Source organism: Apus apus, chromosome 2 (assembly GCF_020740795.1).
Source record: "Apus apus isolate bApuApu2 chromosome 2, bApuApu2.pri.cur, whole genome shotgun sequence".
NCBI lineage: Eukaryota > Metazoa > Chordata > Aves > Apodiformes > Apodidae > Apus > Apus apus.
The window spans coordinates 33,627,942-33,640,446 of NC_067283.1; the positions used below are offsets into that span (position 1 = coordinate 33,627,942).

General features: G+C 41.9%; 1 protein-coding gene across 5 annotated transcripts in view; it reads right to left on the minus strand.

Annotated features, from left to right (window-relative positions):
* Nucleotides 1–1,263: 1,263 nt before the first annotated feature.
* Nucleotides 1,264–12,505, minus strand: part of GSDME (gasdermin E) — a 29,880-nt gene continuing 18,638 nt past the window's right edge. For all 5 annotated transcript variants that reach the window (XM_051611318.1, XM_051611314.1, XM_051611317.1 and 2 more), the window contains 5 exons: nt 7,608–7,796; nt 5,363–5,490; nt 5,064–5,247; nt 3,445–3,518; nt 1,264–2,625 (listed from right to left, as the gene is read on the minus strand). In XM_051611318.1, coding sequence (XP_051467278.1) covers nt 2,395–2,625; nt 3,445–3,518; nt 5,064–5,247; nt 5,363–5,490; nt 7,608–7,796 — 806 coding nt within the window. In that variant the 3' untranslated portion in view covers nt 1,264–2,394. The remainder of the gene's footprint in view (nt 2,626–3,444; nt 3,519–5,063; nt 5,248–5,362; nt 5,491–7,607; nt 7,797–12,505) is intronic.

Genomic DNA, 12,505 nt, shown 5'->3' on the forward strand with positions numbered 1-12,505 from the left:
TGGGGAATGGAGACGTACAGCAAAGGGAAGCAGCATTTCTGGGAGGGAAGCCAGAGCATGAAATGAAACCTTTTATGAGCCAAGCACCATCCTTCTCTGAAGGAGCCTACAGCTCCTTCACCACCTCTGCTTTCTAAGGAAGACCCCAGCTAACCTTGAAAAAGCATTTTCTGCATGAGACCAGCCTGTCAGAAGGCATCTCTGTTTTATCTAAGATGTAGTAGTGGATGCACATCCACCTCTTCCAAAGTGGAGTCTGAATCAATTTGGCTCAGTGCAGCTTAGGCTGGGACCCTGAAGGGAGTATCCTCATTTAGCTCAGGGAAGGGCAGGACAAGAGTTACTTGGAGAGCGAGACGCTGCTTCTTCTGTTCCCTTGGATATTCTTATCCCCAGCCTGAGCTATTTTTGATATTAATGTGCACAAGGATCTTGCTTTCAAGAGTGCAGAAGAAGGAACTGGAAGGGGAAAAGATGAACATAATAAACTGCCTTAATGTTTCTTTTTCCCTGGCTGTGCTGCTCACTTAGTTCTAAATAGGCCATCCTAGGCTACCAGCTGGTCTAGAGGTGCTTCTGTGGTCACGTAAGTGCTGCCAAATGGAGGAAATTTGGGAAAACCCTCCACAAAGCACATACTAATGGCTGTCCTCCCTGACCAGAGGCCCTGGTGCTGCTGCTCTGTTCCCACCTCAGATATGTAGCCCAGCTGGGTGGTGCCTCATACAACATCTCCCTGAGTTCCATCTGCAGCAGAATTCCATGACAGAGCACAGGGCCCCCCTCCATCCTCCCTGGCTGTTGGTACTGGCAGTCAAGCTGGGAAGCTGCTGGGGCTCCTGGGTACCACACACACTGCCAGCCCCTCTGGTGCCCTCACCTTGGCTTTGGCAGCAACTGTTGTACTTCTCAGCCTGAACTTGCTCAGTGGATTTAGCTAAAGCTAGACTGATCTGCATGTGAAAGCATAAAAGCTGGAAACAAACAAAACCTTTTATTTTTCTAATGATGTTTCTATAGAACACCTGGGGTTGCTGGGATTTTTTCCCCCTCTTTAAACAAATCCCCTCTCCTACTTACTTGACACAGCTCGCACATCCTGAAAGCAGTAATGCAATACAGTGCAGTAAAGGCTCACACCTAAACTCTGTAAGGAAGATGAGAGCACTACATGGATGCCCACATATCCACCATCTTTCAATACCAAGGGAAAGACTGGAATCCCCAGAAAAAAACAATGGAAATTAAATGCATGAGGTTATAAGTTATTCTATTGTTTTGACATAATTTTTAATAGAAAGGTTCGATAAATTAGTTACAGAGGCAACTTTTGAGCAGTGACTAGCAAAATAAGACATTTACAAACACACATCACCCCCAGAAGCAGAGCAACATACTCCTAAAGGACATTCCCAAATCCACCCATACAACATAATCAGCTTCATTTAAGAGATAAGAGACAGAAACAGCAGCAGCTCCATGTCCATGGCTCTCCTGTGCTCTTGGGCTATGGAAAGGTACCACAGGATCACAACAAATTCCAATTAAAGGCAAAGCAGTTCAAAGCACAAAGTGCTTTACTAACACTTCACCATTAGTCAAAGAAACAAGGAAAACATCTGCACTTAAAATGTCTTATGGGTAGAAGGATCATTTTTGTGGAGTGCAGCAGGGACTTTTCATGGGCACACACCAAAAGGCATCACCGTATCTCAAAGTTCAGAATATAAACAGCTGAAACTTGGTAAGGTAAGAACTTACTAGAAAACAGAGCAATGTTGTAGAGAGGCACAAATCCCCAAGGTGGTCTTAGTTTTTGAAGTTTTTTATTTCCTGCAAGTGTGCAGCTACATCCCTAAAGCCAAACTGCACTTAATAAATGCAAATGGAATCAAGTACCTCTTTTGAGTGCCCTCCGTTCCACTTGCTGCAGAGGGAAGGCGTTTTGCACATCCAGAACTACACAAGCAAAACATTCACTGTGTTGCAAAACCCTGGATTTCACAGCCTGCCTGTTTGCTTCCTTACAAAAAGCAGTTTGTACTTTGCAGTTTTCTCCCACGCATATTAATGCAGGCGATCAGGCTCCCACTGCTGTGTTCTGTTCTGTTTCAGGCGTGTCTTTTTTTTCCTTTCCCCCTTCACTGCTTATTTATGTATTTCCCAGTGCAGAAAGACCTCAGTGAAGCTGCAGAGCAGCAGCAGACCTGGTGGGAGTGCAGAATGTTCACCCCAGCCATGCAGAGTCCACCCTGACCTCCACAACCCCTGGCTGGACTGCACTAAGTACTCGTCTGAGAGGCTCTACTGCGAGCTCCAACACACAGACACCACCCTGCAGAGCTACAGAATAAAGAACAGGCTAGAGCAGCAACTGGGTCCTCAGCGAAGCTCCTATTCATTCCCACCTAAAGCATAAAATCCATGCAGTGCAACATAAACAACAAGTGGGTAGAATCTCGGTTCTTTCATAGTTACAGCTTTTACAGAAGACTCTGTCATTTCCAAATTAATGTTTGATGATGCAAACAGCCTTTGCACGACATCAAATCTTCCTCTGTCAGTGAGAGGAGCCACCAAAGGACTGCTCAGTGCCACAGTGCCATCGGCTGAAGTGATGTTAGGCTGTATTTATAAAAGAGAGCAAAACACAGAGATTAAAGAGGTTTTCCAAGCAGAGCTATTCCTACCATCGCAGAGCTCAGCTCCTTCTTACAAAACCACCAGAGAGCTCACAAGGCAGCTGCAAAAGGGCAAGACTCCCTGTACTATGAGCCTTGACAAGTACATCCTCCTCATCCACAACCAAAGCTCTATGGCACCCTTTAAGGAGAAACATCTCTCCTACCGCCATGTTTCCCCCCAGTCTAGCCTCTCTCATATCAAATCACACTTGAACTCTTGCTCTTACTCTAAGCAAACAGCAGCACTCTTCTTGCCTCTACACATTTCCAGGTTTTTACTATTATTTTTGTCAGTGAGCTTAAAAATCTTTTTTCAAGCCCCGTCCCATTCCTTCACTGGTTTTAAAGAATGGCCTCAGAGTTTTGGAGCTTCAGAACTTGCCAAGGCCCAAGCACTGCTGCTATCCAAGTAAAACTTCTGTTTCCCAAGGGCAAGTGATTACTGTTATGGAGACTTCAAAATGGGCTAGCGAGACTACTAGTTAATCAAAATTTGAGCTTAAGTTAAAATTTTCCTTTCCTCACGGCCCATGAAATCTCCCAAGTACAGCAATGTTTTAGAAGTTAGGTATCCACCTGCAGTAAATTATCTCCCTCTTTTGCCACTGTCAGCCTCTGACCTTGCCTAAGCAATGCCTACAGCTGAAATCTGCACTGGAGCTTGACATCTTTATTGGGTGAGAAACACAGTAAGGCAGAGAAAAGAGTCATTATGGCTGCTGGGGCCACATGCTACACGGTCACAATTTTGATTACTCACCAAGCAACACAATGCAGGAACAAGGTGAAGATCACAGCACGCACGCAGCAGGACAAGAGTGTAATCAGACAGCTCTGCGAAGGAAACATTAAAAGGGTAAGACTGTTTCCAGTGAGCCCTGCACTAGGCTGACTGCTGGATAGAGGAGGTTCTTAACAGTGAGCTCCGGTACAGGGTTCTCCTACAGAGCAAAGACAGACAAGCTGCATTTTCGAGGCCCATCTGCAGATAAAGCACCTCATGAAATGGATGCTGGAGACCAAAGCGATTCAATGCTGAGGACATTGTGACAGTTGTCACAAGTGCTCTGCTGGATGTTCGGAAGTGGCTGATTAAGACCTTTCCTGCCTGCTTACCAGAGTGCAGAATAAAAGGGAATAGGCAATGGGTACAAGCCCCACACTGACTACTCCTGCCCTTGAAAAAATGCAGCTCAAAGGAAAGGGGACTTCCTCCCCATCATTCTCATCTCCTCCCCAAGTATCTCCCCAGTGTTTCCCTCTGAGTCTGCAGGCTGGATGAATGATTCAGGCTTGAATAAAACAAGAACCTCTGCCCTCAGAATCTATATGAGATGCTGACTTCAGCAACACCATTTGAGAGGCATGACATAGGTGAGACTGCCTTGGGGCAGGGAGATGGACTAAATTGTCCCTGTGGTGCCCTTCAACTCTGTAACTCAAGGCTGTAATTCCTCATAGAAGCAACAGACAAAACAGCATTTGATTCTTGATCCAGCTACATTTATACCTGGACATTAGCAGTAGACATTATGTCCAAAGCCAGGTGATAATGCAGCACACTCAATTAACTGTGCCCTGCAGTTAATAGCTTCTGACAAGTGTTACTACATCAGCAGGGTTCTGTTTTCTATTTCTTTTCTGTCTCCACAAATGAGTTAAGCTTTCCTGCCAGGGTACTGTGTGTGTACGGACGCACATACACACATTCTGCTGCACAGTGTGACATCTAACTCATACCACACTGGACTTCCCTTCATTATCTTAATGTCAGGAAATTCTTCTTGTATGAGGGAGAGAGGAGAAAAACCCAGGAAGGAGTCTGCCTTGGACTTTGCAGGTAGCTTTTAATTAACACTCTGGTGCCAACGAGAGTGTGAGCATGGCGTTTGTCTGACATTCGTGTTTAATCTCCTTTTGCAGCAGCTGCAAAACAACCCTCTAACTGCCATGTCCTATGTTAAACTCATTTTTGCTAAATGTAGTTTGCACCTCAACAATAAATGCTGTTACACTGAAGACAACACCTGATTTGTAATTCTCAGCATTCAGATGGCAAGAAATCTGGTATGCAGATTTGGACAGATAAGGACAGAAATGATCTAGGCAAACTGCAAGTGCCTACACTCAGCAGAAAGTAGAGCTGAGCAATCTTGGGGAAACATGTATTTTATAAGCAAAATCTGTCAGTGATTGAGGGCTGAATTTAATTCAGTCAGGAATGCCAAGAATGGCATACAAAATCCATAAAAAGGAACAGAACAGATGATATTCACTCAGCTCACCAACTGCTCAAAAAGAGCCAGAAACACTTTAACCCAGAGGGAGCTTCTAAAAGGAAAATTTAAAAAATGGCTCTTCCCTTCGTTCACAACATACCCGAGATGGCACTGATGAGGAGGTGAGCAGCTGAGAAGAGTTCTTCATCTTGAGGCTGGTACTTCTGTAACAGCTCATCCTGTAAACTGCAGCCTAAGAGCTTCAAGATGTCAGCAAGGACTGCAAGTTCTGCAGGTTTTAACTCCTTCAGATCTGGCTTGTCTCCTGTGCAGATATCATCTAACTTTAAGCAAAAGATAAGTGAAACTTCTTGAAAAGATAAAAGCTCAAGCAAAAGAAAATACTAGCTCTAACCTGAAATTGCTTTTAGGAAGCAAGCAAGAGTTTCTTCATCTTACCACATCCTCCAGGGTAGTTAGCATTTCTTCATGGAGCAGGAGTTCACAAAGGGTTTTATATAAAGTTCTTTGCCTGTCTTCTGTCAGCTTCACAAACGGCTGGAACTGAGTCTTCAGCTGTGTCAGATCTTTCCCAAGAAAGCAGTAAAAAGTAAAACTAATTATTTCTACACACATACCAGTAAAAACAGTTAGCATTTTTGCTGTGTCTCATAGGCACTTCCATTTATCACCACATCTTGACATTCTGATTTCCATCAGCACAAGTTATAAACCAAGGCTGGAACACATCTGATTATACTTCCCTAATGAGCCACTGGAGCACCAATGAAAACTCTAAGAAAGAAGAACAGCTATCAAGGATCAACTTCAGTGTTCCAACATTCTTAATATTTTAGAATTCAGTATTTTAATGTTACCTGAACTTCTTCACTGTGAGGGTTACAGAGCACTGGAACAGGCTCCCCAGAGAGGTTGTGGAGTCTCCTTCTCTGGAGACTTTCAAGACCTGTCTAGATGCCTGAGTGATCTGCCCTAGTGTTGGTCCTGCTCTGGCAGGGGGGCTGGACTCAATCTTCAGAGGTTCCTTCCAACCCCTAACATTCTGTGATTCTGTAACCATATATCAAGCTTCTGATTTTAAAGTTCATCTCCAGAAAATACTCATTTATAAGGCAGAATGAAGAGTTCTGCTCATAATCTTACTTCTTAATCTGGGAGTTAACATGAACTACAAAGTAAATGGTTTAAGTCCACAGAGAGAATTCAAGGTTCCTACTGTGATACTAAATTGTTATTGTCTTTATATTTCATCAGGAGCATCAAAGAATTACACCCCTCTATCCCTGACCTCAAAAGACTTATTACAAAAATCAGGACAAAAATCTCCTCTTAATCACGAGAGGTCATTGCGCTTCTTTCTCCACAGTTCAACTATGACACTAAACCAAAATGTTTCATGACATCAAAGTACCACTTCGCTAAAAAGAAAATAAGTTTTCAAGTCAATAATGCAAACTGGAAGGTTGGAATTGTTTTTCCACATTCCAAATGCATGGGCATGCAAGCGTTCTTAACTGTGTTTGAAAGAAATTTCCCTTCATGTCACTCCAGTCAAGAAACACGTTCTCTTTAAAGATGCCTTTTATATCTAAAAATTACTTCACTGGGAAAAAAACAACAAAACAGGAGTCCAGCCACAGGCAGTTAATCTTTGTACCTCATGCAATCATATGACTGTCTATTCAAGTAACAGCAAAGGAAACCTACTTTAAATTGCTTTAGTAGAAACAATTTTTTAGGGTTTTTTCCAAGTTCAGGTTAATTAATTAAAAGAAACCTCCAAACCCTTTAAGCAAGAAAGGCACAAAAGTATGTCAAGCTAAAAAAAATAACAACCCCAGTGGCATGCCATTCTTTCAGAAATAAGTGTTTTTTATATACACATGGAGACACAGTTACCTCTTTCAAACCAGTCTACATTGGAGAACGACAGAATTTGTTTGGGGACAAGAAATATCTACAGTTAGTCTGTTGAACAGGCAAAATTTAGAGACAAGAGAAGTGATGTTAACTGTTAAAACAAGTTGTAAGAATTCTGCCAAGAACTGATGAAAAGTAAAATGTGTTCAGAGGCCTTGATTTGTTTTCCCCTTTTTCATTCCTCTGGTGACAATTCTGCCCCTTCCTTCCACATTCCTAAAACAAGTTGTGCCTGACTTATTGTATCAATTTGCAAACTTCCATTTAAATAACATTTTAATTTCATCAGCCTTAGTTGATATTGAAGATTTCTATAAAGATTCTCAGAAAATATTTAGGCTAATTGAAGGCAAGGGAGATGTTGCATTTTTAAGACTTAAAATAACCTTTAACTGAGAAGCTTTACTGAGAGTATTTTCCAAATAATGGAAAAATATTTTCAGTAACTCTTTCTGAAAGCATAAATCATCACTAATTTATGGAGCTTCCCTGGAATGTAACAGAATTGGCATAAAAACCTAATTTTGTAAGATCATACAGATGACAAAGGGATTCAGGATGTCCCTAGGGAACAGTCCACTGCATATACCTATTGCAGAAATAAATTTTTCTGTTCTGTCAGTGCACTCCCCTAAGAGCCCTTGACAAGGGCTATTAAAATGAACTAATATGATTTCTTATGTGCTATTGTACCTGATTATTTCCTCCTATCATGTTGCTTAACTCACTGTAATGTAATAATGTAAAGTATTTCTGATAATACCTTGTTTCAATACACTTAAAGAAGCATCACTGGGAATGAGGTTTTTAGACCCAGAGAACATCTCATGATCAACAGCATCTGTCTGATACAGAAATGAAGCATCTCTGAATAGTGCTGAGTGGGGAGAAGCTGAGCCTTCTGTGCTTTCTTTTTCAAAACCTCCTTGCTGTTCATCTAGCAGACAGAACTCTGTAATTAGAAGAGATTTTTTAAAATATTAATAAAACACACAATCAATTACTGAGATGCTATTGTATTATCTAGTGTCCTTGCATGTGAATGCTCCATGTCTTGTCTCTTTCTAGATGGGAAGGATGCCAGTGGTTGCTATGTGTGTGAATTACTGAGCATTACTGCAGCCCTCATGGTTGATACAGTGTGGACAGACAAAAGGTCCTGTGGTGTAGCTACCAACTACAAAATGTGACACAAGCTCTTGTGCTCCTGTGAATGAAAGTAATGTAGACAGCAAATGAAAACTTCTCATCAACACCATAAGCCTGAATGCTGCATAACAAGAGATGCACAGAGGAAATTTTCACATTTTCTACCAATTAAGAGACGTGCTGTACGCTGGCTACAGGATGCATTAACAATGGAGACACATGAAAGCACTTTCTAAGATTTGTAAGAACTCTGAGAATCCCTCAAAGAGCTGCTTTTGGCCATGGTACTCTTCCTGAGCCAAGTCACAGTTCTCAAGTTCTCCAGACCAGTAGAAAATAGGAGGCTTTTCAAGCTCTCTAAGGGACTTCACCCAGCCATGTTCACTAACAGAATCACTCTGTACTATGTAGTGAATCTCTGAAGTAAGTTTGTGAAGAAAATAACACACCCTGGCTGGATTAACCCTTTCTGCCTCATCTTAATGACAAGCACTGGCCTACCTCACCCAAACAGGACTGTAGATTTCCTGCCACCCCAGACCCCTCAACTTGACGTAGCAAAGGGACCCCTGGTAGGTACACAAGGAACCTTTGGAAGAGTTATGTTGAGAAACCTGGAACATCACATTCTGTGCTCATGTGTCCAATACTGTGCCCCAAAGATGCAGAATATAATCAAAGCCCTATGTATTATTTTGATCATCTTTTAATTGGCTCAAATGCAAGACTTGAAACTGCACCCCTGGCACTCTGCAGCAGGTCTGAGGAGAATACAGGCAGGTTAGCAAGAGGAACTCAATTTTAAAATAATACTTGACAACAAAGGGAAAAAAAAAAAAAAAAGGCAACCAATCAAGAACAGTGCTCACATGTACCAGGCACAAAACCTAAATATAACCTTCCTGCAGTTGTAAGAGACTGTCTCACCAAATTAAGGACATTCAAAGCAGATGAGAGAGCACGGGGAGCACTCCATCAGCAAAAAGCGTTTTCAAAGGGAGAGCAGACAAATTTCTGCCACAAAGAAAGACGACAGAGACCTTTATGCCTGCATAACCCTTCACGGAGAAGAGTGAGCTGCACAGGAGCAGAAACACAAACTAAAGAACCTCCCAAAGCAACAAGACTCGGCGCAGCAGCTGAGGCACCACCAGGCCAACATGCTCACGTTGCTTCCATTGATTGTAACTAGGTTTTCATACAAACCCTGAGGGAGGAAGACAGTTCTAGTAAATTATCTGCCCTCCTAAGGCAGGATGATGTTAATGAGGGAAATCAATACACAGCATCAAGTGAAAAGTTTCTAGTTTTTAGATAGACCCTGCTGTTAAATTTTGTAGCAGGACTTGATTCAGAGGAAAATACAGGACTATGAAAGTTTTGTATCAATGGGACCATTAATTCATTTTGTATCTCACTAATTTGTCATAGTCTTAAAAAAAAAAAAGGAAAAGAAGTGAATGAAAGAATATACACTATACTGTGATAACTTCTCCATTGAAAACTATTATACCCATAGATGACAACTCTCCAGTAGTGCAGGTAGATCTTGTTATTCTGAAACATTAACAAAAATGGAAGAAAACAAGAGATGATCAATGAAAACAATCAAAGGGAGATTCTTCGTGTGGAGAAGCTGAAAAGATTGGGATTGTTCAATTTACAGACATTTAAGAGGAAGCAAGTCACACATACATAGCAAAAGCAAATCAGCTGGGTGCTACTATACCTCCTGTTCTGCAAAGCAAGCACAAGAGGATTTGCAGTGAAACTTTAGAGACACAGACTGCAAAGCCTTTAACGGGAACGGCTTTTACTTGTAGTGGAAAATTAGCCTGTCGAAATCAAACAGAGCAATTACAGGAAAACATTATGTTAAAGGGATCAGAAAAAGACTAGACCTTTTTATTTTTATTTTTTTGTAAATTATAAACATGTTCAAGCATGTCCAGTCTTATTAGCCAGAACATTTCTAATTAAGTTTTTATACCATTATTCCTTAAAGAATAACTCAAGCACTATCGGTGGCAAGGAAACAAAAAAAAACCCTACATGCACTTTATTTCAAAATTATCCTTTAAGAGAATCCCATTATCTTACCCCTGCTACCGGTCACTTTCAGTCTCATGTGAAAGGACTCCATTAGTCACTGGATTTAACTTCAAAGGCTATTTTTATTTCCATGAACAGCCACTGGTCACCGCTCAGAGATTAAGAAGTAGAAGGCTACACTCCACCCAACATATTCCTGATGTAAAATCCCTGATTTTATTGTTAGTTCCCCAACTTTACCTTTTATATGACAGTCAGGCAAAGAGAGATAGAACAAATTAAAAAAAAAAAAAAAAAGAAGAAAAGAGGCAAGACATAGGTTGTTTGAGATAAAAATTAAAAGAAGATGTGCTGGTTCTGATGCTTAAAAGAAATCTTTGTCAGCAATGTTAACAGTGGCATTGAAAGCAGCCTCAGCAGGTTTGCTGATGACACCAAGCTGAGTGGTGTGGCTGACACACTGGAGGGAAGGGATGCCATCCAGAGGGACCCTGGCAGGCTTGAAAGGTGGGCCTATGACAACCTCATGAAGTTCAATAACACCAAGTGCAAGGTCCTCCACATGCATCAGGGCAATCCCAAGCACAACTATGGGCTGGGTGGAGAATGGATTGAGAACAGCCCAGAGGACAAGGATTTGGTGGTGCTGGGTGATGAAAAGCTCAACATTAGCTGGCAATGTGTGCTTGCAGCCTGGAAAGCCAGCTGTGTCCTGGGCTGCATTAAAAGAAGCATGGCCAGCAGGCCAAGGGAGGTAATTCTCCCTCTCTAGTCCTCTGAGACCCCACCTGTGTCCAGTTCTGGAGCCCTCCAACACAAGAAGGACATGGAGCTGTTGGAGCAAGTCCAGAAGGGGGCCATGAAGATGATTCGAGGGTTGGAACACCTCTCCTATGGAGACAGGCTGAGAGGGTTGGGCTTGTTCAGCTTGGAGAAGAGAAGGCTCCAGGGAGACCTTATAGCAGCCTTGCAGTGCCTGAAGGGGCCTGCAGGAAAGCTGGGGAGGGACTTTTTACAAGGGCTTGTAGTGAGAGGACAAGGAGTAATGGCTGAAAACTGGAACAGGGGATATTTAGGCTAGATATCAGGAAGAAATTCTTCCCTATGAAGGTGGTGAGACACTGGAAGAGGTTGCTTAGGGAAGCTGTAGACGCCTCATCCCTGATGTGTTCAAGGCTAGTTGGATGGGATGTCTGCCCATGGCAGGGAGGTTGGAACTAGATGATCTTTAAGGTGCCTTCCAACTCAAACCATTCTATGATATGATTCTATGATATGAAATAAAATTAAATCTGAAAGAAAAAAAAGGTCAAAAAGAAGCGGAAAAAGAGCAGAGAAATACAGATCATTAACAAGACGTGCATACTAGCTAGAGGACATAGAAATTTCCATCTAGAAATCACATCACTAGGCTCTCAGCTATACATCTATGTAGTCAGACAGCTTTAATTGTACCTGATTACTCTGAATTACAGCTGTATTATGACCAAAAAGTCAATGCCCTCTACTATATCTCTGTGTGCAATTTATGTCAGAACAATTCCACATTTCAGAATTTTTTTTACAGGTTACATTATTTTTACTTACATTCCTGAACCTACTAACTTCCTTAATATCAGAAGTCAGTTAAAGGAGAACAACGGAAAATATCTTCTGTGCTTCTTATCCAAATAAAGTGCATCCTGATTCAAATCCCAACTACACTTCAATTATGTCTTCAATGTATCTCCTGTTTCTCTCCACATCAGTCCTTTCCAACTTCCAGCCATACACAGTCCATCTGATTTCCTCCCTTCTTGCATAACAACCCCTGAAACCTCCTTTAGGTCTGACAGTTTAACTGAGGATAGACAAGAAGAAATCCCAAGTGATTCTGCAGAGCAGAGCTACTACTCCCCCTAAAGCCAATTTTAACATTTTTTTAACTTGACACCTGAAAGTATTCAACCTGAAATAAGTAAAGCACAAGCAGAAAACAAGACAAGGACACTCCTGTAACCATTCTGAGAACAATCTATGTATGAAAGTGTAAAGCAGACAGAACCTGACACTCTAGTCCTATACTTTACAAATAATTCTTTTCTTAGCATGACTGTAGTCTAAACATTCCTGGTTTACCATCAACTTATATTCAGTTCACTCTCCCTGCCAACAGGTGAAGGCAACAGCACGGGCTGAGGGCCAATTAGCTAGAAGCAAAATTGCAGAGAAAGATGTAGACAACAAATTTGAGAGGAGGAACAGCAGTATGCCCTTGCAGCTATTGAAGTTTGCTGCATACTGGGCTGCACTGACAAGAGTGTAGCTAGGAGATCAATGAAACGATTTTTCAATTTGGTAAACTGCATCCAGACTGCTGTGTCCAGCTTCAGACTCCCCAGTATAAGACAGAAATTTACATACTGCAGCTATCCAGCAAACAGCCACCAAGACCCCTGGGGGCTGAAGAACACCATGTAT